This window comes from Rhinoderma darwinii, chromosome 7 (assembly GCF_050947455.1).
Source record: "Rhinoderma darwinii isolate aRhiDar2 chromosome 7, aRhiDar2.hap1, whole genome shotgun sequence".
Taxonomy (NCBI): domain Eukaryota; kingdom Metazoa; phylum Chordata; class Amphibia; order Anura; family Rhinodermatidae; genus Rhinoderma; species Rhinoderma darwinii.
The window spans coordinates 145,532,921-145,560,228 of NC_134693.1; the positions used below are offsets into that span (position 1 = coordinate 145,532,921).

A 27,308-nucleotide genomic window follows, 5' to 3' on the forward strand; every position below is an offset into this window, starting at 1 on the left:
GAGGGCAGCAGTGTGATAACGCAGTGTGGGAGACAATGATTTCAGCTCTGAGGGCAGCAGTGTGATAACGCAGTGTGGGAGACAATGATTTCAGCTCTGAGGGCAGCAGTGTGATAACGCAGTGTGGGAGACAATGATTTCAGCTCTGAGGGCAGCAGTGTGATAACGCAGTGTGGGAGACAATGATTTCAGCTCTGAGGGCAGCAGTGTGATAACGCAGTGTGGGAGACAATGATTTCAGCTCTGAGGGCAGCAGTGTGATAACGCAGTGTGGGAGACAATGATTTCAGCTCTGAGGGCAGCAGTGTGATAACACAGTGTGGGAGACAATGATTTCAGCTCTGAGGGCAGCAGTGTGATAACGCAGTGTGGGAGACAATGATTTCAGCTCTGAGGGCAGCAGTGTGATAACGCAGTGTGGGAGACAATGATTTCAGCTCTGAGGGCAGCAGTGTGATAACGCAGTGTGGGAGACAATGATTTCAGCTCTGAGAGCAGCAGTGTGATAACACAGTGTGGGAGACAATGATTTCAGCTCTGAGGGCAGCAGTGTGATAACGCAGTGTGGGAGACAATGATTTCAGCTCTGAGGGCAGCAGTGTGATAACGCAGTGTGGGTGACAATGATTTAAGCTCTGAGGGCAGCAGTGTGATAACGCAGTGTGGGTGACAATGATTTCAGCTCTGAGGGCAGCAGTGTGATAACGCAGTGTGGGAGACAATGATTTCAGCTCTGAGGGCAGCAGTGTGATAACCGGACGAGGCTGCTCAGCTTTACCTGGATCTCCCAGGTTTACAGGAGACGTCAGACTATGGAGAGGCGCCACCTACAGAACAATGTCATTATAACAATCGCCAATTCCCCGAGTGTCTGTCCAGACGGAGGAGCAGCCGATGCCGGACAGGCCGGCCGCAGGCTCATACATCTCCACAATAATGGATGACAGCGCATGAAGGGTATGAAGAGCCGTCTTACCATGACCTGAGCCTCCAGACTTCTCTTCTGCACCAGATCAGCCAGCTCATCATAGTAGAAAGCAGCAGACAGTGGGGATTGCCCACAGCAGGTACGAGCCAGTTCCAGAAGAGACGTGACCTGTATCCAGGAAGGAAGACATAGGTGACAAGCCGAGCAGACCACAAGAACGACAAACACTGGACAATCGCAGGAATAAGGCTCCAGCACCTGCGATCACAGGCTTATGATGACCGCACCTTCAATGGAGAGCACACGTCTGACCATGTTACCACCACTCACAGGCAATGCGGAGCCCTGAAGGAGAAGGCTGCCCAACAATGAAGGAGAAGGCTGCCCACCAATGAAGGAGAAGGCTGCCCACCAATGAAGGAGAAGGCTGCCCACCAATGAAGGAGAAGGCTGCCCACCAATGTAGGAGAACGCTGCCCACCAATGAAGGAGAACGCTGCCCACCAATGAAGGAGAACGCTGCCCACCAATGAAGGAGAACGCTGCCCACCAATGAAGGAGAACGCTGCCCACCAATGAAGGAGAACGCTGCCCACCAATGAAGGAGAAGGCTGCCCACCAATGAAGGAGAAGGCTGCCCACCAATGAAGGAGAAGGCTGCCCACCAATGAAGGAGAAGGCTGCCCACCAATGAAGGAGAAAGCTGCCCACCAATGAAGGAGAAAGCTGCCCACCAATGAAGGAGAACGCTTCCCACCAATGCTGGACACACATGGAGCACTCACCTGCCGGTAAACGTTCGGACTCAGAGCTGCAGTTTCTGAATCGCAGGTTGCGGACTTTCGCCTAATAATAGAACAACATGAAATAGATCTGCAGGCTGTGGAGAATCAATGGTAGAGGCACACAGTATGGGAGGAGGATATTCAGTGACATGCAGCATCTCTGACCTGTCTTTTGCAGCCATGCTTCCCACCATCCTCACCGCCCCGATCACCCCAATGCGCTTGTACTTCAGAGCGGTGCTAGACAGTTGTTTTCTGATAACAATATGGAGTTCATCCTTCAAGACGAAAAATCTAAAATCAGGAGGCGAGTAGCGGTTCTCTCGTGGCAGCGCAGATGACGTTTTATTACTATATAGATACTACGCTAAATACACAGGGGCAGATTTACTATTCACGACAAGCCAGAATTCTAGTTTACATGCCATGCGCCTCATTTATTAACTATTTCAGACACCTTTTTTCCCCCCTCAATACACTCAATGGGGGCGTGGCTTAGTGGTAACGGTGCACGGTCTAGTCGAAAGGGGCGTGGCTTAAATACGACATCGTGCACCAGAAATGGGCCAAAATTTAGGTTCAAAAATCTGGCGTTAACAAAACCAAATAATCCCTGGTATACGAAAGAGAAAAATGTCTAGCAGATGCGCCAACTGTATCATACAGCGCGAGCCACTGTGATAAACGTGGTGCGTCTCCTGACTGACTGGTCTAAGGCCCCGTGCACACCAACGTGATTTTGTGGCCGCAATTTCTCCGAAAATCCACGGCAGAATTGCGGCCCCATTAATTTCTATGGGCCCATGCACACGATCGTGGCCCCGGAGCCCGGACTGCAGAAAGACCGGACATGTCTTATTATGGCCGTGTTCTGCGGTCCAGGCGCATAGGAAATAATGGCCGCGGCCATGTGCACGGCCAATGATTTGCGGGCGGCTCGCGGGTGACACTCCGCGGCCGGCCGACCCGAAAATCACAGCCGTGCACATGGGTACAGTCGTGTGCATGAGGCCTAAATCTTACACAGTATTGGTCAGTCTGCCCCAGTCCCTGTGATATTCCGTAACGTCCTGCGGTCCAAATAGTAGCACATTGTACACATGCGGCTCACCCTCCGCTGGAATCGGGACAGGTGAGGGGATTAAACATGAAAACAATGAACGACCCTGTACGACCTTATTCACAGTCAGGAGATAAGAAGCGGCCGTGTGAACGACGTCTCAGAGCTCATCACGTCTCCCCCTCCGCAGTGTATAATGTTTGGGTGGCGCTCATCACGTCTCCCCCTCCGCAGTGTATAATGTTTGGGTGCCGCTCATCACGTCTCCCCCTCTGCAGTGTATAATGTTTGGGTGCCGCTCATCACATCTCCCCCTCTGCAGTGTATAATGTTTGGGTGCCGCTCATCACGTCTCCCCCTCTGCAGTGTATAATGTTTGGGTGCCGCTCATCACATCTCCCCCTCTGCAGTGTATAATGTTTGGGTGCCGCTCATCACGTCTCCCCCTCCGCAGTGTATAATGTTTGGGTGCCGCTCATCACATCTCCCCCTCTGCAGTGTATAATGTTTGGGTGCCGCTCATCACGTCTCCCCCTCCGCAGTGTATAATGTTTGGGTGCCGCTCATCACGTCTCCCCCTCCGCAGTGTATAATGTTTGGGTGCCGCTCATCACGTCTCCCCCTCCGCAGTGTATGTTTGGGTGCCGCTCATCACGTCTCCCCCTCCGCAGTGTATAATGTTTGGGTGCCGCTCATCACGTCTCCCCCTCCGCAGTGTATGTTTGGGTGCCGCTCATCACGTCTCCCCCTCCGCAGTGTATAATGTTTGGGTGCCGCTCATCACGTCTCCCCCTCCGCAGTGTATAATGTTTGGGTGCCGCTCATCACGTCTCCCCCTCCGCAGTGTATAATGTTTGGGTGCCGCTCATCACATCTCCCCCTCCGCAGTGTATGTTTGGGTGCCGCTCATCACATCTCCCCCTCTGCAGTGTATAATGTTTGGGTGCCGCTCATCACGTCTCCCCCTCTGCAGTGTATAATGTTTGGGTGCCGCTCATCACGTCTCCCCCTCCGCAGTGTATAATGTTTGGGTGCCGCTCATCACGTCTCCCCCTCCGCAGTGTATAATGTTTGGGTGCCGCTCATCACGTCTCCCCCTCTGCAGTGTATAATGTTTGGGTGCCGCTCATCACATCTCCCCCTCTGCAGTGTATAATGTTTGGGTGCCGCTCATCACATCTCCCCCTCTGCAGTGTATAATGTTTGGGTGCCGCTCATCACATCTCCCCCTCTGCAGTGTATAATGTTTGGGTGCCGCTCATCACGTCTCCCCCTCTGCAGTGTATAATGTTTGGGTGCCGCTCATCACATCTCCCCCTCCGCAGTGTATAATGTTTGGGTGCCGCTCATCACGTCTCCCCCTCTGCAGTGTAGAATGTTTGGGTGCCGCTCATCACGTCTCCCCCTCCGCAGTGTATAATGTTTGGGTGCCGCTCATCACGTCTCCCCCTCCGCAGTGTATAATGTTTGGGTGCCGCTCATCACATCTCCCCCTCCGCAGTGTATAATGTTTGGGTGCCGCTCATCACATCTCCACCTCCGCAGTGTATAATGTTTGGGTGCCGCTCATCACGTCTCCCCCTCTGCAGTGTATAATGTTTGGGTGCCGCTCATCACATCCCCCCCCTCTGCAGTGTATAATGTTTGGGTGCCGCTCATCACATCCCCCCCCTCTGCAGTGTATAATGTTTGGGTGCCGCTCATCACGTCTCCCCCTCCGCAGTGTATAATGTTTGGGTGCCGCTCATCACATCTCCACCTCCGCAGTGTATAATGTTTGGGTGCCGCTCATCACGTCTCCCCCTCCGCAGTGTATGTTTGGGTGCCGCTCATCACGTCTCCCCCTCTGCAGTGTAGAATGTTTGGGTGCCGCTCATCACGTCTCCCCCTCTGCAGTGTATAATGTTTGGGTGCCGCTCATCACATCTCCCCCTCTGCAGTGTATAATGTTTGGGTGCCGCTCATCACGTCTCCCCCTCTGCAGTGTAGAATGTTTGGGTGCCGCTCATCACGTCTCCCCCTCTGCAGTGTATAATGTTTGGGTGCCGCTCATCACGTCTCCCCCTCTGCAGTGTATAATGTTTGGGTGCCGCTCATCACGTCTCCCCCTCTGCAGTGTATAATGTTTGGGTGCCGCTCATCACATCTCCCCCTCTGTAGTGTATAATGTTTGGGTGCTGCTCATCACATCTCCCCCTCCGCAGTGTATGTTTGGGTGCCGCTCATCACGTCTCCCCCTCTGCAGTGTATAATGTTTGGGTGCTGCTCATCACGTCTCCCCCTCTGCAGTGTATAATGTTTGGGTGCCGCTCATCACGTCTCCCCCTCTGCAGTGTATAATGTTTGGGTGCCGCTCATCACGTCTCCCCCTCTGCAGTGTAGAATGTTTGGGTGCCGCTCATCACGTCTCCCCCTCTGCAGTGTATAATGTTTGGGTGCCGCTCATCACGTCTCCCCCTCTGCAGTGTATAATGTTTGGGTGCCGCTCATCACGTCTCCCCCTCTGCAGTGTATAATGTTTGGGTGCCGCTCATCACGTCTCCCCCTCTGCAGTGTATAATGTTTGGGTGCCGCTCATCACGTCTCCCCCTCTGTAGTGTATAATGTTTGGGTGCCGCTCATCACGTCTCCCCCTCTGCAGTGTATAATGTTTGGGTGCCGCTCATCACGTCTCCCCCTCTGCAGTGTATAATGTTTGGGTGCCGCTCATCACATCTCCCCCTCTGTAGTGTATAATGTTTGGGTGCTGCTCATCACATCTCCCCCTCTGCAGTGTATAATGTTTGGGTGCCGCTCATCACATCTCCCCCTCTGCAGTGTATAATGTTTGGGTGCCGCTCATCACATCTCCCCCTCTGTAGTGTATAATGTTTGGGTGCTGCTCATCACGTCTCCCCCTCTGCAGTGTATGTTTGGGTGCCGCTCATCACGTCTCCCCCTCTGCAGTGTATAATGTTTGGGTGCCGCTCATCACGTCTCCCCCTCTGCAGTGTATAATGTTTGGGTGCCGCTCATCACATCCCCCTTCTGCAGTGTATAATGTTTGGGTGCTGCTCGCTGGGATATGCTATCAATGTCCGACCGACGGGAACCCCACTGATTGCTACAATGAAGTGGTCAATGTGCCGGGCCGTTTTCCCAGGCCGCACGGTCGGCCCATTTTAATCAGACCTCCTGGACACATCCCAGCAATAGGGAAGATGTATTAATACTGGCCACGGGGGAGAGACATGACTGTCAGGAGGAGCCGTCAGCTGGTACCTGGATGTGACCCCCTTCTGGACTAGAACCGAGAGCACACAGGATCTGGAAGAGTTTGCGGATCTGCTGAGCGGTCAGATTATCCAGATGATCTAATATTCCCTGTAAAAAAGAAAAAAGATGCCAAAACCAAACGTTCCTGCTGCCAGCGCCTGCGATCAGTGGCCACAAGCGGAGAACTGCCGAGAGGATCACAGATCACCCCAGCTGTAAGACCTTCTCCTATTTATCCATATTAAAGATGACCTGTGACCTGCAGCTGACATCTCGTTACATTGCAGGCGCCTCGGATTCTGCAGCTTTTTATTTTCTTCTTGTAGCTCCCACCGTTCCTGAGATATCGGGGCCGTTCATTCTGGCGCCCAATATGCAAATGAGGCCTTGACTGTCAAGTGGGCGGGTAATGCCTGTCACATGATAAACAGTAACCGCCCATTTCACAGTCAAAGGCCTCATTTGCATATCGGGCACCAGAACGAACGGCCCCGATATCTCAGGAACGGTGGGAGCTACAAGAAGAAAATAAAAAGCTGCAGAATCCGAGGCGCCTGCAATGTAACGAGATGTCAGCTGCAGGTTCTTGTGCAGGTCACAGGTCATCTTTAAGCATTTTAACTGGTATGTTCGTAGCAGCCACATTATTAACCTGCGGTGTCTTGAGACTAGAATGTCTCGAGTCTTGTGGCACTTCCTAAACCTATGCTGATCACATGAGCGACGACCCCATCAAGATCAGACGACCGTGATCCCAGTCATGACCTCATTAAACGGCATGAACGCACCCACCTTTATGAAGACGGCGTATAGAGCCACAGCGGCAGTGTGACTGGTCACCAGATCACTTATAACGTCCAGTGCGATGTCCACCTCATCAGCATAACCGCTGCAAACGTGAGTCACGAGGGCTGCAATCAACTCCTGCAAGACAGCAACAAGATCCCGACTAGAAGAGCAACAAGATCCCGACTAGAAGAGCAACAAGATCCCGACCAGAAGAGCAACAAGATCCCGACCAGAAGAGCAACAAGATCCCGACTAGAAGAGCAGCAAGATCCCGACCAGAAGAGCAACAAGATCCCGACCAGAAGAGCAGCAAGATACCGACTAGAAGAGCAGCAAGATCCCGACCAGAAGAGCAGCAAGATCCCGACCAGAAGAGCAACAAGATCCCGACCAGAAGAGCAACAAGATCCCGACCAGAAGAGCAACAAGATCCCGACCAGAAGAGCAGCAAGATCCCGACCAGAAGAGCAGCAAGATCCCGACCAGAAGAGCAACAAGATCCCGACCAGAAGAGCAACAAGATCCCGACCAGAAGAGCAACAAGATCCCGACCAGAAGAGCAACAAGATCCCGACCAGAAGAGCAGCAAGATCCCGACTAGAAGAGCAGCAAGATCCCGACTAGAAGAGCAACAAGATCCCAACTAGAAGAGCAGCAGCCGCCACCACCATCTACTGTCCCCGTGCCTCCAACGGCTACAAACGCCATTATCAAGACCGATAATACAAGACAAAGGTGTAAATGGAGAAGTGTCATCCGGGTGGAGGTGAACGTCTCATGGAGTCTCCAGATATCACAGATCTGCGTGGAGCACTTACCTGCTGGCAGTAACGATCAAACACGGTGAAGGCATGCTTATACAGGAGGCTGCCGAACAGGGACACCGCCGGCTCCACCGATCTCACCAGAGTCTGCGCCAAAGACAGCAGGGACGCAAAGTAAAACATCACAACCTGCGGAGGAAACGTTCAGACAACCAATGAAAAACCTGCTGTGAATAGACACAGAGGAGGCCGGGCCACTCACAGCGTGACATCTCACCCAGCCGGAGGGAAGGGACAGAAAACACAAACATGGATGACAGCCCCATGTAACAGCAGAAGTCGGTGTGCAGCTCCATGTGACAGCAGAAGTCGGTGTGCAGCCCCATGTAACAGCAGAAGTCGGTGTGCAGCTCCATGTGACAGCAGAAGTCGGTGTGCAGCCCCATGTAACAGCAGAAGTCGGTGTGCAGCCCCATGTAACAGCAGAAGTCGGTGTGCAGCCCCATGTAACAGCAGAAGTCGGTGTGCAGCCCCATGTAACAGCAGAAGTCGGTGTGCAGCCCCATGTGACAGCAGAAGTCGGTGTGCAGCCCCATGTGACAGCAGAAGTCGGTGTGCAGCCCCATGTGACAGCAGAAGTCGGTGTGCAGCCCCATGTGACAGCAGAAGTCGGTGTGCAGCCCCATGTAACAGCAGAAGTCGGTGTGCAGCCCCATGTAACAGCAGAAGTCGGTGTGCAGCCCCATGTAACAGCAGAAGTCGGTGTGCAGCCCCATGTAACAGCAGAAGTCGGTGTGCAGCCCCATGTAACAGCAGAAGTCGGTGTGCAGCCCCATGTAACAGCAGAAGTCGGTGTGCAGCCCCATGTAACAGCAGAAGTCGGTGTGCAGCCCCATGTAACAGCAGAAGTCGGTGTGCAGCCCCATGTAACAGCAGAAGTCGGTGTGCAGCCCCATGTGACAAGAGAAGTCGGTGTGCAGCTCCATGTAACAGCAGAAGTTGGTGTGCAGCCCCATGTAACAGCAGAAGTCGGTGTGCAGCCCCATGTAACAGCAGAAGTCGGTGTGCAGCCCCATGTAACAGCAGAAGTCGGTGTGCAGCCCCATGTAACAGCAGAAGTCGGTGTGCAGCCCCATGTAACAGCAGAAGTCGGTGTGCAGCCCCATGTGACAGCAGAAGTCGGCGTGCAGCCCCATGTGACAGCAGAAGTCGGTGTGCAGCCCCATGTAACAGCAGAAGTCGGTGTGCAGCCCCATGTAACAGCAGAAGTCGGTGTGCAGCCCCATGTGACAGCAGAAGTCGGTGTGCAGCCCCATGTGACAGCAGAAGTCGGTGTGCAGCCCCACGGATGCCTGTCCTAGTGTCCGCTTGTAAATGTAGACCGCTACAGCCACGCTGCATGAGCCACGTACCTGCGTGTGACTCTTGAAGATGTTCTGCAGCAGGTGATTTGAGATACAGCCTGAGCGCACCTTGCTCTTCAGCACACGCTCCACTTGTTTCTTGCTGTTCGTGTTTGTTGTATAAAGGATCAAAAGAACTAAGAAGTCAGTAACCTGGTCAGAGAATGATAGTAACGAGAGGATCAGAAGAACCCCGCAAAATAACAACCCCCATGTTGTGTGCCTCGTATGTGGGGCATACACCTCAGATGATTGCTCTGGGGGGCTCCATCCCCTTATAGACGTCGCCCACACTCCAGGATTTACCTTGTGCTCGTCAACAGTTTCCACGCATTCTATGGCCTAGAAGATAAATACACAGACATTATCATCATGGTGAGGGGCCGCCCGCCCTGCGCCCCCTCATTCTCAGGGTCACAGTACGACGTAGCCTTGACGCCCCTCCAGTGTGGACATCACTCCGGAATAATGGCGGCCACTCACTTTAATCCAAGCTTCGCACGTGTGCTTCTGAAACCAGACGGCCGATTTAATAACCTCCATGAGGACGGTCACACAGTCCTGGCTGCTCGGAGTCCCTGCAATACTGAAGAATGATTGGATTTAGTGACTACAAGCTCCATCATCCGCTGTGGCGTGTCTCTGTGCTATTTACCCAGTCTTGGATTTGGCGGCCTGAACCTGGGACATGGACACACACGACTCCACATGGAGATTCTTGCGGAGTTCAGAGATGACCTGTAACGAGGGAGGAGGCTGATCACCACATTACATGACGGCTGGAATATTCTCGGGTTCACTTGTGGCAGGTGGGAGAGGGTCCGACGTGTGAATTACAATGTGATTAAAGCCCCCAGTGAGAGCCGGCGTGACGTCCACCCGCTGAGTATATCACCTCAGTTCCCTGTTCTAGCAGCGGCCGCTCCTCACTAAGATGACCGTGTGCCCATCATTCCCTCAGATAAGTAACCCGGTTCCCTCCGGCATTTCTTACCTCCAGAGCGTCTGAGGGGGTCACGGTGTGAAGAATAAACTTGACAATAACAGGAACCACTTGCAGATGAACAGCGCAGAGAGTAGACATGACCCACTGCCGCACCTGTAACATGAGAGGAGCGGTGAAGTGCAGCCACCTGTACTCCGCACAGGTCACAGCAGAACCCCGGCCTCACCTCTGTCAGCAGCGCGGCGCTCAGGTTCAGGCTGGAGAAGGCGTCCAGGATAGGCACCGTAAGTTGTGTATTCTGCTTCAACAGTGAGCTGAGAAAGAGGAAAGTAACAAGAAGAGACAAGTCACAGATCAGCGGCATCGGGGACAGCGGCATCGGGGACAGCAATGCTCAGAAGTGGAGCCATAACGGCGCCTCTGATCCGCTTCAGAGCTGCGGGCCCCGGCTGCTCCAATCAGCAACCAATGGACAATCTGTGACTGCCCGGCAGACAGGTCTGGTTATGGCAGCACCGGAGATCAGCGTCATCTAGTGATCTTATTACCACACCAGGACATTGCGCATTAGCACGTACACTAGATGACAGGTTCACTGGATTATATATAAAGGGACAATAGATTTGTACTGTGTTAGTCGGTAGATAGAAGAAAGATAGAAATCCACGGGACACATTCATTCATGAGAGAGGACAGAGAGAGAGAGAGAGAGGACAGAGAGAGAGAGAGGACAGAGAGAGAGAGAGGACAGAGAGAGAGAGAGGACAGAGAGAGAGAGAAAGAAAGAAAGAGGGAGATACAGAGAGAGGGAGAGAGAGAAAGAGAGCAGAGAGATACAGAGAGAGGGAGAGACAGAAAGAGCAGAGAGAGGGAGAGAGAAAGAGCAGAGAGAGAGAAAGAGAGAGATACAGAGAGAGAGCACAGAGATACAGAGAGAGGGAGAGAGAGAAAGAGCAGAGAGAGGGAGAGAGAAAGAGCAGAGAGAGAGAAAGAGAGAGATACAGAGATACAGCACAGAGATACAGAGAGAAAGAAAGAGAGAGAGAGAGATACAGCACAGAGAGAGAGAGAGAGAGAGATACAGCACAGAGAGAGAGAGAGAGAGAGAGAGAGAGAGAGAGAGAGAGAGAGAGAGAGAGAGAGAGAAAGATACAGCACAGGGATACAGAGAGAGAGATAGAAAGAGAAAGAGAGAAAGATACACAGAGAGAGAGAGAGAGAGCGCAGAGATAGACAGACACAGAGAGAGAGAGAGAGAGAGACAGAGACACAGAGAGAGAGAGACAGAGACAGAGAGAGAGAGACAGAGAGAGAGAGAGAGAGAGAGAGACAGAGAGAGATACAGAGAGCGAGAGCAGAGAGCACAGAGATAGAGAGCACAGAGCTAGAGAGCAGAGATACAGAGAGAGAGCACCCACAGAGATACAGGGAGAGAGCAGAGATACAGAGAGAGAGAGAGAAAGAAAGAGAAAGCAGAGAGCACAGATATACAGACAGAGAGAGCAGAGATACAGAGAGAGAGAGCACAGAGAGAGAGCACAGAGATAGAGAGAGAGAGAGAGAGAGATAAAGATACAGAGGGAGAGAGAGAAAGAGCAGAGAGAGAGAGAGAGAAAGAGCAGAGAGAGAGAGAGAGATACAGAGGGAGAGAGAGAAAGAGCAGAGAGAGAGAAAGAGAGAGAGATACAGCACAGAGACAGAGAGAGGGAGAGAGGAGACAGAGAGAGAGGACACAGAGAGAGAGAGAGAGGACAGAGAGAGAGAGAGAGAGAGGACAGAGAGAGAGGACAGAGAGAGAGAGAGAGGACAGAGAGAGAGGACAGAGAGAGAGAGAGGACAGAGAGAGAGGACAGAGAGAGAGAGAGGACAGAGAGAGAGAGAGGACAGAGAGAGAGAGAGGACAGAGAGAGAGGACAGAGAGAGAGAGAGAGAGAGGACAGAGAGAGAGAGAGAGACACACAGAGAGCAAAGATACAGATAGAGAGCACAGAGATACAGAGAGAGCGCAGAGCTACAGAGAGAGAACAGAGCTACAGAGAGAGAACAGAGCTACAGAGAGAGAACAGAGCTACAGAGAGAGAGAGCACAGAGCTACAGAGAGAGCACAGAGATACAGAGAGAGAGAGAGAGAAACAGAGAGAGAGCACAGAGATACAGAGAGCAGAGATACAGAGAGAGAACAGATATACAGAGAGAGCTAGAGAGAGAGCACAGAGATACAGAGAGAGAGAGAGAGAGAGAGAGAGAAAACAGAGAGAGAGCACAGAGATACAGAGAGAGAGCGCAGATACAGAGAGAGATAGAGAGAGCACAGAGATACAGAGGGAGAGCACAGAGATACAGAGGGAGAGCACAGAGATACAGAGGGAGAGCACAGAGATACAGAGGGAGAGCACGAGAGAGAGAGCACGAGAGATACAGAGGGAGAGCACAGAGATACAGAGGGAGAGCACAGAGATACAGAGGGAGAGCACAGAGATAGAGAGGGAGAGCACAGAGATACAGAGGGAGAGCACAGAGATACAGAGGGAGAGCACAGAGATACAGAGGGAGAGCACAGATACAGAGGGAGAGCACAGAGATACAGAGGGAGAGCACAGAGATACAGAGGGAGAGCACAGAGATACAGAGGGAGAGCACAGAGATACAGAGGGAGAGCACAGAGATACAGAGGGAGAGCACAGAGATACAGAGGGAGAGCACAGAGATACAGAGGGAGAGCACAGAGATACAGAGGGAGAGCACAGAGATACAGAGGGAGAGCACAGAGATACAGAGGGAGAGCACAGAGATACAGAGGGAGAGCACAGAGATACAGAGGGAGAGCACAGAGATACAGAGGGAGAGCACAGAGATACAGAGGGAGAGCACAGAGATACAGAGGGAGAGCACAGAGATACAGAGGGAGAGCACAGAGATACAGAGGGAGAGCACAGAGATACAGAGGGAGAGCACGAGAGAGAGAGAGAGAGAGAGAGAGAGAGAGAGCGCAGAGATACAGAGAGAGAGCAGAAATACAGAGAGCACAGAGATACAGCACAGATATACAGAGATAGAGAGAGAGCAAAAAACGCTTCCTCTGCCTCCCATTGACTTCAATGGGTGATCAGAGGTGGATCCGCAGCAAGAAAGAGACTGCCGCTATTTTTATCGCGAGTGGCTAAAAGCCAGTGCGGAAAAAAACCGCCTCTGCCTCCCATTGAAATCAAGGGTTGTGGTTTTGGCCGTTTTTTGTGAACTGGGCCTAACCCTGAGGGTATGTTCACACGCAGTGGTTTCTGATGTAATTCGGCCATTTTACGCCTGAAACAACGCCCCTAATACCCCTACAGACATCTGCCCATTACTTTCAATGGGAATTACGATGTTCTGTTTCCACGAGCCTTTATTTTACACATCGCTGTCAAAATACAGCGCGTAAAATGACGGCTCGTCAAAAGAAGTGCAGGACACGTCTTGGGACGTTTTTGGAAGTGTTTTTCATTGAAACACAGCTCCAAAAACGTCTGAAAGCAGCTCCGTATTTTCAGAAATGTGAACAGAGCCTAAGAAAGGTGGTTTTATCTCCCCAACATAGAGAAGCAGGAACAGCTGGAGATGCTGCATCACATGCTAAGAAGCGAGGCTTGTCCCAATGATAAATCCCGGAGTACGCGCCCAACATGTCAAACACGGAGGTCAGGTCATAGCGACCAGCGGGTTATTACCTCAGCTCCTTGGCGACATCATTGTGCTCGGCATCCTCCAAGATTTCAGGAAGACTGATGATCACATGATGCTGAACGTCTGCTGGAGCCACCGCCACCAGCTGCATTATCTTACCGGTCAGATCCTAGAGACGGAAGAGGAAGAAAGCGGTCGTCAAAGCAATAAACCAACCTTGACTGTAAACCCATATTATAACAAACGAACGAACGAACGAACGAACGAACGAACGAACGAACGAACGCACGCACGCACACACGCACGCACGCACACACACACACCCGTTCAAAAGTTTGGGGTCACCAGACAATTTTGTTTTCCATGAAATCTCACACTTATATTTATCAAATGAGTTGCAAAATGACTAGAAAATCCAGTCCAGACATTGACAAGGTCAGAAATAATGATTTTCTCCTTCAGACTTTGCTTTGGTCGCTCCATTTGCAGCAATTCCAGCATTGCAGATCTTTGGCATTCGAGCTGTTAATTTGCTGAGGTCATCGGGAGACATTTCACCCCCCCCCATGCTTCCAGAAGCCCCTCCCACAAGTTGGATTGGCTTGATGGGCACTTCTTGCGTACCATACGGTCAAGCTCCTCCCACAACAGCTCTATGGGGTTGAGATCTGGTGACTGCGCCGGCCACTCCATTACAGATAGAATACCGGCTGCCGGCTTCTTCCCTAAATAGTTCTGGCATCATTTGGAGGTGCTTTGGGTCATTGTCCTGTTGTAGGATGAAATTGGCTCCAATCAAGCGCTGTCCACAGGGTATGGCATGGCGTTGCGGAGTGATCGCCTTCCTTATTCACAATCCCTTTTACCTTGTACAAATCTCCCACTTTACCCCAGACCATCACATGACCTCCACCATGCTTGACAGATGGCATCCGGCACTCTTCCAGCATCTTTTCAGTTGTTCTGCGTCTCACAAATGTTCTTCTGTGTGATCCAAACACCTCAAACTTCCATTCGTCCGTCCATAACACTTTTTCCCAATCTTCCTCCGTCCAATGTCTGAGCTTTTGCCCATATTAATCTTTTCCTTTTATTAGCCAGTCTCAGATATGGCTTTTTCTTTGCCACTCTGCCCTGAAGGCCAGCATCCCGGAGTCGCCTCTTCACTGTAGACGTTGACACTGGCGTTTTGCGGGTACTATTTCATGAAGCTGCCAGTTGAGGACCTGTGAGGCGTCTATTTCTCACACTAGAGACTCTAATGTACTTGTCTTGTTGCTCAGTTGTGCAGCGGGGCCTCCCACTTCTCTTTCTACTCTGGTTAGAGCCTGTGTGTGCTGTCCTCTGAAGGGAGTAGTACACACCGTTGTAGGAAATCTTCAGTTTCTTGGCAATTTCTTGCATGGAATAGCCTTCATTTCTAAGAACAAGAATAGACTGTCGAGTTTCACATGAAAGCTCTCTTTTTCTAGCCATTTGGAGAGTTTAATCGAACCCACAAATGTAATGCTCCAGATTCTCAACTAGCTCAAAGGAAGGTCAGTTTTATAGCTCCTCTAAACAGCAAAACTGTTTACAGCGGTGCTAACATAATTGCACAAGGGTTTTCAAGTGTTTTCTAATCATCCATTAGCCGTCTAACACAGTCAGCAAACACAATGTACCATTAGAACACTGGAGTGATGGTTGCTGGAAATGGGCCTCTATACACCTATGTAGATATTGCATTAACAACCAGACGTTTGCAGCTAGAATAGTCATTTAGCACATTAACAATGTATAGAGTGGATTTCGGATTCATTTCATGTTATCTTCATTGACAAAAACTGGGCTTTTCTTTCAAAAATAAGGAAATTTCTAAGTGACCCTAAACTTTTGAACAGTAGTGTATATGAACATGTATCCTCTGCTCCGGGATGTATCAGTATATATGAACATGTATCTCCTGCTCCGGGATCTATCAGTATATATGAACATGTATCCCCTGCTCCGGGATCTATCAGTATATATGATCATGTATCCCCTGCTCCGGGATCTATCAGTATATATGAACACGTATCTCCTGCTCCGGGATCTATCAGTATATATGAACATGTATCCTCTGCTCCGGGATGTATCAGTATATATGAACATGTATCTCCTGCTCCGGGATCTATCAGTATATATGAACATGTATCCCCTGCTCCGGGATCTATCAGTATATATGAACATGTATCCCCTGCTCCGGGATCTATCAGTATATATGATCATGTATCCCCTGCTCCGGGATCTATCAGTATATATGAACATGTATCTCCTGCTCATCCTGCTCCCCAAACTTAAACAAATGCTGTCCCCAAAAATAGTTCGTTTTTTTTAACACCAATATTTGGGGCTTTTATATGATACACAGCTCTAGCACTTCTATTCGCGAGAGTCATTTAAAGTCATGGTGTATTACATACGTACTTGGCAGTGAGGGGGTTAAAGTACACGTCCACCTCTAAGGCATCGAAAAATTTTAGAGCGCCTATGCGTCTCCATGGTAACAGACCACATTTATTTCGATGCATTGGAGCAATAAGAAAAAAAATGGGTACAAAAAGGTGGAGACATCATGTAAAGGGGTCACAACTTGGACATTTATGGAATATTCCCAGGATTTGTAATAAATGTCAGTTTGATGCGTTGCCCACCTCTGAGCACCCGCACTTATCTCTAGAACGGAGCCCCCCTGTGTCCCAATCCCACGGCTCTCCAGCTACAGTCTGACGAGGTGCTCGGGAGTCATGGAAACAGCGTGGTGCGGAGAGCTCGGCGTCTTCTGAACTCCCGACCACCTTGTATGACAGTGGATGGAGAGCAGGACAAGGCAGGACAGGGGTCAGGTACTAGAGACGGGCGCGGGTCTCAGAGGTGGGACCTGCATCTACCAGACATGGCAAATCCCAGGGATATGCCAGAAATGCCCAAGACGGGAAGTTTCCGGTCATCCTGCATGATATGAGCGGCCGCCCGGCTGTACATTCAGGTCATTCTGCATGATATGAGCGGTCGCCCGGCTGTACATTCAGGTCATTCTGCATGATATGAGCGGCCGCCCGGCTGTACATTCAGCTTATCCTGCATGATATGAGCGGTCGCCCGGCTGTACATTCAGGTCATCCTGCATGATATGAGCGGCCGCCCGGCTGTACATTCAGGTCATTCTGCATGATATGAGCGGTCGCCCGGCTGTACATTCAGGTCATTCTGCATGATATGAGCGGCCGCCCGGCTGTACATTCAGCTTATCCTGCATGATATGAGCGGCCGCCCGGCTGTACATTCAGCTAATCCTGCATGATATGAGCGGCCGCCCGGCTGTACATTCAGGTCATTCTGCATGATATGAGCGGCCGCCCGGCTGTACATTCAGCTTATCCTGCATGATATGAGCGGCCGCCCGGCTGTACATTCAGCTTATCCTGCATGATATGAACGGCCGCCCGGCTGTACATTCAGCTCATCCTGCATGATATGAGCGGCCGCCCGGCTGTACATTCAGCTCATTCTGCATGATATGAGCGGCCGCCCCGGCTGTACATTCAGCTCATTCTGCATGATATGAGCGGCCGCCCCGGCTGTACATTCAGCTCATTCTGCATGATATGAGCGGCCGCCCCGGCTGTACATTCAGCTCATTCTGCATGATATGAGCGGCCGCCCGGCTGTACATTCAGCTCATTCTGCATGATATGAGCGGCCGCCCGGCTGTACATTCAGCTCATTCTGCATGATATGAGCGGCCGCCCCGGCTGTACATTCAGCTCATTCTGCATGATATGAGCGGCCGCCCCGGCTGTACATTCAGCTCATTCTGCATGATATGAGCGGCCGCCCCGGCTGTACATTCAGCTCATTCTGCATGATATGAGCGGCCGCCCCGGCTGTACATTCAGGTCATTCTGCATGATATGAGCGGCCGCCCGGCTGTACATTCAGCTCATTCTGCATGATATGAGCGGCCGCCCGGCTGTACATTCAGCTTATCCTGCATGATATGAGCGGCCGCCCGGCTGTACATTCAGCTCATTCTGCATGATATGAGCGGCCGCCCGGCTGTACATTCAGCTCATTCTGCATGATATGAGCGGCCGCCCGGCTGTACATTCAGCTCATTCTGCATGATATGAGCGGCCGCCCGGCTGTACATTCAGCTCATTCTGCATGATATGAGCGGCCGCCCCGGCTGTACATTCAGCTCATTCTGCATGATATGAGCGGCCGCCCCGGCTGTACATTCAGCTCATTCTGCATGATATGAGCGGCCGCCCCGGCTGTACATTCAGCTCATTCTGCATGATATGAGCGGCCGCCCGGCTGTACATTCAGCTCATTCTGCATGATATGAGCGGCCGCCCGGCTGTACATTCAGCTCATCCTGCATGATATGAGCGGCCGCCCGGCTGTACATTCAGCTCATCCTGCATGATATGAGCGGCCGCCCGGCTGTACATTCAGCTCATCCTGCATGATATGAGCGGCCGCCCGGCTGTACATTCAGGTCATCCTGCATGATATGAGCGGCCGCCCGGCTGTACATTCAGCTCATCCTGCATGATATGAGCGGCCGCCCGGCTGTACATTCAGCTCATCCTGCCTACAGTTTGGTAACAACAGATAAGTTCTCGCTCCCCACAATCCTGCTTACGGTCTATGGACTGTACGATCTTATGAATGACGTACCTTTCCGCTAAGCACAAGATCCAGCCACTTCAGCTGGTTGATGATCAGTCGGGGAATACTGAGGCCGTCACTGCCAAAACTAAACACAAAAAGAAAAGGTTACTGAGGCCGGGCAGTGGATGGACCGGGACCCGCCAGCCTGACAAGATATGACGCATACTCCACCTGTCATACAGAAACTCCGGCAGCTTCTCAAACAGCACGTTTATAAGCAACTCCTGAAAAAGAAAAAGGATGTGGCGCTAAGGTCGAGACCGGGACGTTACAAGCGGATCCTCCGCTCCGAAATAACGGAGAAAACAGGGCGACAGCAGAGTAACACAAGCGCAGCAATGGCCGGGACGTCAGGTCACTACAACATTACATCTCACCGCCCACGAGACACCGCACACCCCTGTATCGGACGCCATGTAGGATCGTCACAATACCAGAATTTGGACTTCGATACCGATACTTTGTGTAGTATTGCCATACTCGATCCCAAAACGATGCTTTGCCAACAGTAAAAGACCCACAAAACCGCTTCCGTTTTCTGATGTGAGGCGCGAGGTGTTATCAGCTTTGAAGCTCCATGTGCCTCACATTAACCCAATGCTGCCCATTATGACTGAACGAGTTACTTGATGGGATCAATTACTATAATAATTATAAAGGGCAACATAATCTGTGGGGGTAATGATGGGGTTAATTACTATCAGGCCTTATTCACATGGCTGTGTTTGGTCGGTGGTATTTCCCGGACTGAACACCGTTTAAGAAGCCGCGCTCCCAGCCTCAGTTATCTGTGGTGATAGTCACTCCCCCCCCCCCCCCACGGGAAAACCGTAATCATGCCTTTAGTACAGGACAGTTTTCCCGCGGGTGGCGGTGACTCCGAGCATCATGGATAACGGACGCTGGGAACCGTGTTCAGTCCGGGAAATGCAGGAGACATACGATCCGTATATCACGGACCAAACACAGCCATGTGAATAAGGCCCAATAGTAATTAACCCCTTCATTTCCCCCACAGATTATGTTGCCCATTATAGTTAGAGATCCATCCCGTACCTCGCTCAGTCATAATGAACAACATTGGGTTAATGTGTGAGGTACACGATGGGGTTAATTACTATTAATGAGAGGCACATGGAGGTCCTACATTCAGAACACCTCGCGCCCCACATTTATAATAAGAGACTCCATCACTCCACTTTACACTGCGCGCTCCGCGTTCTCTGCGTTCATTTCAATACCGGCCGCACCGCTTAGTAACAAAATACAGAAACTGGCAGGATCGATGTCCTCAGCGCTGGATCCATCCAGAGTAATACCCCCATCCTCTCTGGACATATCAGGCTGTTCCACTGTAACAAACACCAGCAGTACTGAGCACGGGCACTATGGTAACTACAACCAGTGACAGAGATGATGAGCCTCCTGGGTCCGGTTCCTATCCGCAGCATCTGTTCAGGTCACTCCGTGCATGGATCTGGTACAGCTGGAGAGCTGCAGGGTCGTACCTGTAACATGTCGATGCTGAGCAGGATCTTTATCAGGCTGTCGTGGAAAGAGCTCAATAGTGGATTGCTGCAAAGAGTGAATATATCATTAGTAGTGGCAACGTACCCCCAAAATACAAGTCACCCGCCCACCCAGATATATATATATATATATATATAGCCTTCACCTCCCACCCTCGTCTTCATTACAGCGGCCACAAGGCAGAAGACAATTCCTAAAGCGCTCACGATCTTCAATGTGTGATTCCAGCCCAGCCATGAACTCCTGAAGCACCTGGTGACATGACAGAAGACCCGCTTATCACACAATATAACAACACCTCTATATCACACATAATATAACACACCTCTATATCACACATAATATAACACACCTCTATATCACACATAATATAACACACCTCTATATCACATATAATATAACACACCTCTATATCACACGTAACACACCTCTATATCACACATAATATAACACACCTCTATATCACACATAATATAACACACCTCTATATCACACATAATATAACACACCTCTATATCACATATAATATAACACACCTCTATATCACACGTAACACACCTCTATATCACATATAATATAACACACCTCTATATCACACGTAACACACCTCTATATCACACATAATATAACACACCTCTATATCACACATAATATAACACACCTCTATATCACATATAATATAACACACCTCTATATCACACATAACACACCTCTATATCACACATAATATAACACACCTCTATATCACATAATATAACACACCTCTATATCACACATAACACACCTCTATATCACATATAATATAACACACCTCTATATCACATATAATATAACACACCTCTATATCACACATAACACACCTCTATATCACATATAATATAACACACCTCTATATCACATATAATATAACACACCTCTATATCACATATAATATAACACACCTCTATATCACACATAATATAACACACCTCTATATCACATATAATATAACACACCTCTATATCACATATAATATAACACACCTCTATATCACATATAATATAACACACCTCTATATCACACATAATATAACACACCTCTATATCACACATAATATAACACACCTCTATATCACACATAATATAACACACCTCTATATCACACATAATATAACACACCTCTATATCACATATAATATAACACACCTCTATATCACACATAATATAACACACCTCTATATCACATATAACACACCTCTATATCACACATAATATAACACACCTCTATATCACATATAATATAACACACCTCTATATCACACATAATATAACACACCTCTATATCACACATAACACACCTCTATATCACACATAACACACCTCTATATCACATATAATATAACACACCTCTATATCACATATAATATAACACACCTCTATATCACATATAATATAACACACCTCTATATCACACATAATATAACACACCTCTATATCACACATAATATAACACACCTCTATATCACACATAATATAACACATCTCTAGATCACAGATAACACACCTCTATATCACACATAATATAACACACCTCTATATCACACATAACATAACACACCTCTATATCACACATAATATAACACACCTCTATATCACATATAATATAACACACCTCTATATCACATATAATATAACACACCTCTATATCACACATAATATAACACACCTCTATATCACACATAATATAACACACCTCTATATCACATATAATATAACACACCTCTATATCACACGTAACACACCTCTATATCACACATAATATAACACACCTCTATATCACACATAATATAACACACCTCTATATCACACATAATATAACACACCTCTATATCACATATAATATAACACACCTCTATATCACACGTACACACCTCTATATCACATATAATATAACACACCTCTATATCACACGTAACACACCTCTATATCACACATAATATAACACACCTCTATATCACACATAATATAACACACCTCTATATCACATATAATATAACACACCTCTATATCACACATAACACACCTCTATATCACACATAATATAACACACCTCTATATCACATAATATAACACACCTCTATATCACACATAACACACCTCTATATCACATATAATATAACACACCTCTATATCACATATAATATAACACACCTCTATATCACACATAACACACCTCTATATCACATATAATATAACACACCTCTATATCACATATAATATAACACACCTCTATATCACATATAATATAACACACCTCTATATCACACATAATATAACACACCTCTATATCACATATAATATAACACACCTCTATATCACATATAATATAACACACCTCTATATCACATATAATATAACACACCTCTATATCACACATAATATAACACACCTCTATATCACACATAATATAACACACCTCTATATCACACATAATATAACACACCTCTATATCACACATAATATAACACACCTCTATATCACATATAATATAACACACCTCTATATCACACATAATATAACACACCTCTATATCACATATAACACACCTCTATATCACACATAATATAACACACCTCTATATCACATATAATATAACACACCTCTATATCACACATAATATAACACACCTCTATATCACACATAACACACCTCTATATCACACATAACACACCTCTATATCACATATAATATAACACACCTCTATATCACATATAATATAACACACCTCTATATCACATATAATATAACACACCTCTATATCACACATAATATAACACACCTCTATATCACACATAATATAACACACCTCTATATCACACATAATATAACACATCTCTATATCACATATAACACACCTCTATATCACACATAATATAACACACCTCTATATCACACATAACATAACACACCTCTATATCACACATAATATAACACACCTCTATATCACATATAATATAACACACCTCTATATCACATATAATATAACACACCTCTATATCACATATAATATAACACACCTCTATATCACACATAATATAACACACCTCTATATCACATAATATAACACACCTCTATATCACATATAATATAACACACCTCTATATCACACATAACACACCTCTATATCACATATAATATAACACACCTCTATATCACATAATATAACTCACCTCTATATCACACATAATATAACACACCTCTATATCACACATAATAACACACCTCTATATCACACATAATATAACACACCTCTATATCACACATAATATAACACCTCTATATCACATATAATATAACACCTCTATATCACATATAACACACCTCTATATCACACATAATATAACACACCTCTATATCACATATAATATAACACACCTCTATATCACATATAATATAACACACCTCTATATCACACATAATATAACACACCTCTATATCACACATAATATAACACACCTCTATATCACATATAATATAACACACCTCTATATCACACATAATATAACACACCTCTATATCACATATAACACACCTCTATATCACATATAATATAACACACCTCTATATCACATATAATATAACACACCTCTATATCACACATAACACACCTCTATATCACATATAATATAACACACCTCTATATCACATAATATAACACACCTCTATATCACACATAATATAACACACCTCTATATCACACATAATATAACACACCTCTATATCACATATAATATAACACACCTCTATATCACACATAATATAACACCTCTATATCACATATAATATAACACCTCTATATCACATATAACACACCTCTATATCACACATAATATAACACACCTCTATATCACATAATATAACACACCTCTATATCACATATAATATAACACACCTCTATATCACACATAACACACCTCTATATCACATATAATATAACACACTCTATATCACATAATATAACACACCTCTATATCACACATAATATAACACACCTCTATATCACACATAATAACACACCTCTATATCACACATAATATCACACCTCTATATCACACATAATATAACACACCTCTATATCACACATATATAACACCTCTATATCACATATAATATAACACCTCTATATCACATATAACACACCTCTATATCACACATAATATAACACACCTCTATATCACATATAATATAACACACCTCTATATCACATATAATATAACACACCTCTATATCACATATAATATAACACACCTCTATATCACATATAATATAACACACCTCTATATCACATATAATATAACACACCTCTATATCACATATAATATAACACACATCATATAACACACCTCTATATCACATAATAACACACCTCTATATCACATATAATATAACACACCTCTATATCACACGTAACACACCTCTTTATCACATATAATATAACACCTCTATATCACACATATAACACACCTCTATATCACACAATATAACACACCTCTATATCACACAATATAACACACCTCTATATCACACATAATATAACACACCTCTATATCACATATAATATAACACACCTCTATATCACACATAATATAACACACCTCTATATCACATATAATATAACACACCTCTATATCACATATAATATAACACACCTCTATATCACACATAATATAACACACCTCTATATCACATATAATATAACACACCTCTATATCACACAATATAACACACCTCTATATCACACATAATATAACACACCTCTATATCACATATAATATAACACACCTCTATATCACATATAACACACCTCTATATCACATATAATATAACACACCTCTATATCACATAATATAACACACCTCTATATCACACATAATATAACACACCTCTATATCACACATAATATAACACACCTCTATATCACATAATATAACACACCTCTATATCACACATAATATAACACACCTCTATATCACACATAATATAACACACCTCTATATCACATATAATATAACACACCTCTATATCACATATAATATAACACACCTCTATATCACATATAATATAACACACCTCTATATCACACATATATAACACCTCTATATCACATATAATATAACACACCTCTATATCACACATAATATAACACACCTCTATATCACATATAATATAACACACCTCTATATCACACATAATATAACACACCTCTATATCACACATAATATAACACACCTCTATATCACACATAATATAACACACCTCTATATCACATATATATAAAACACACCTCTATATCACACATAATATAACACACCTCTATATCACACATAATATAACACACCTCTATATCACACAACATAACACACCTCTATATCACATATAATATAACACACCTCTATATCACACATAATAACACACCTCTATATCACATATAATATAACACACCTCTATATCACATATAATATAACACACCTCTATATCACACATAATATAACACACCTCTATATCACATATAATATAACACACATCATATAACACACCTCTATATCACATATAATAACACACCTCTATATCACATATAATATAACACACCTCTATATCACACATATATAACACCTCTATATCACATATAATATAACACACCTCTATATCACATATAATATAACACACATCATATAACACACCTCTATATCACATATAATATAACACACCTCTATATCACATATAATCTAACACACCTCTATATCACACATAATATAACACACCTCTATATCACACATAATATAACACACCTCTATATCACATATAATATAACACACCTCTATATCACATATAATATAACACACCTCTATATCACATATAATATAACACCTCTATATCACATATAATATAACACACCTCTATATCACATATAATATAACACACCTCTATATCACATAATATAACACACCTCTATATCACATATAATATAACACACCTCTATATCACATATAATATAACACACCTCTATATAACACATCATATAACACACCTCTATATCACATAATATAACACACCTCTATATCACATATAATAACACACCTCTATATCACATATAATAACACACCTCTATATCACATATAATATAACACACCTCTATATCACATATAATATAACACACCTCTATATCACATATAATATAACACACCTCTTTATCACATATAATATAACACACCTCTATATCACACATAATATAACACACCTCTATATCACATATAACACACCTCTATATCACACATAATATAACACACCTCTATATCACACATAATATAACACACCTCTATATCACACATAATATAACACCTCTATATCACATATAATATAACACACCTCTATATCACATAATATAACACACCTCTATATCACATATAATATAACACACCTCTATATCACACATAATATAACACACCTCTATATCACACATAATATAACACACCTCTATATCACATATAATATAACACCTCTATATCACATATAATATAACACACCTCTATATCACACATAATATAACACACCTCTATATCACATATAACACACCTCTATATCACATATAATATAACACCTCTATATCACATATAATATAACACACCTCTATATCACACATAATATAACACACCTCTATATCACATATAATATAACACACCTCTATATCACACATAATATAACACACCTCTATATCACATATAATATAACACACCTCTATATCACATATAATATAACACACCTCTATATCACATATAATATAACACACCTCTATATCACATATAATATAACATACCTCTATATCACATATAATATAACACACCTCTATATCACATATAATATAACACCTCTATATCACATATAATATAACACACCTCTATATCACACGTAACACACCTCTATATCACATATAATAACACACCTCTATATCACACATAATATAACACACCTCTATATCACATATAACACACCTCTATATCACATATAATATAACACACCTCTATATCACACATAATATAACACACCTCTATATCACACATAATATAACACACCTCTATATCACATATAATATAACACACCTCTATATCACACGTAACACACCTCTATATCACATATAATATAACACACCTCTATATCACACATAATATAACACACCTCTATATCACATATAATATAACACACCTCTATATCACACAATATAACACACCTCTATATCACACAATATAACACACCTCTATATCACATATAATAACACACCTCTATATCACATATAATAACACACCTCTATATCACATATAATAACACACCTCTATATCACATATAATATAACACACCTCTATATCACATATATTATATGTGATATAGAGGTGTGTTATTATATGTGATATAGAGGTGTGTTATTATATGTGATATAGAGGTGTGTTATTA

General features: G+C 45.3%; 1 protein-coding gene across 1 annotated transcript in view; it reads right to left on the reverse strand.

The window, feature by feature from the left end:
* Positions 1-20,070, reverse strand: part of FANCD2 (FA complementation group D2) — a 51,854-nt gene extending 31,784 nt beyond the window's left edge. The window contains exons 1-17 of the mRNA XM_075832017.1: positions 19,970-20,070; positions 19,803-19,869; positions 18,466-18,518; positions 18,301-18,379; positions 13,638-13,762; positions 10,157-10,244; positions 9,979-10,083; positions 9,640-9,722; positions 9,468-9,570; positions 9,291-9,326; positions 8,994-9,137; positions 7,636-7,770; positions 6,821-6,952; positions 6,035-6,136; positions 1,879-1,991; positions 1,714-1,774; positions 977-1,096 (exon numbers count right to left, since the gene is read on the reverse strand). Coding sequence (XP_075688132.1) covers positions 977-1,096; positions 1,714-1,774; positions 1,879-1,991; positions 6,035-6,136; positions 6,821-6,952; positions 7,636-7,770; positions 8,994-9,137; positions 9,291-9,326; positions 9,468-9,570; positions 9,640-9,722; positions 9,979-10,083; positions 10,157-10,244; positions 13,638-13,762; positions 18,301-18,379; positions 18,466-18,518; positions 19,803-19,869; positions 19,970-20,061 — 1,638 coding nt within the window. The 5' untranslated portion in view covers positions 20,062-20,070. The remainder of the gene's footprint in view (positions 1-976; positions 1,097-1,713; positions 1,775-1,878; positions 1,992-6,034; positions 6,137-6,820; positions 6,953-7,635; positions 7,771-8,993; positions 9,138-9,290; positions 9,327-9,467; positions 9,571-9,639; positions 9,723-9,978; positions 10,084-10,156; positions 10,245-13,637; positions 13,763-18,300; positions 18,380-18,465; positions 18,519-19,802; positions 19,870-19,969) is intronic.
* Positions 20,071-27,308: the final 7,238 nt, after the last annotated feature.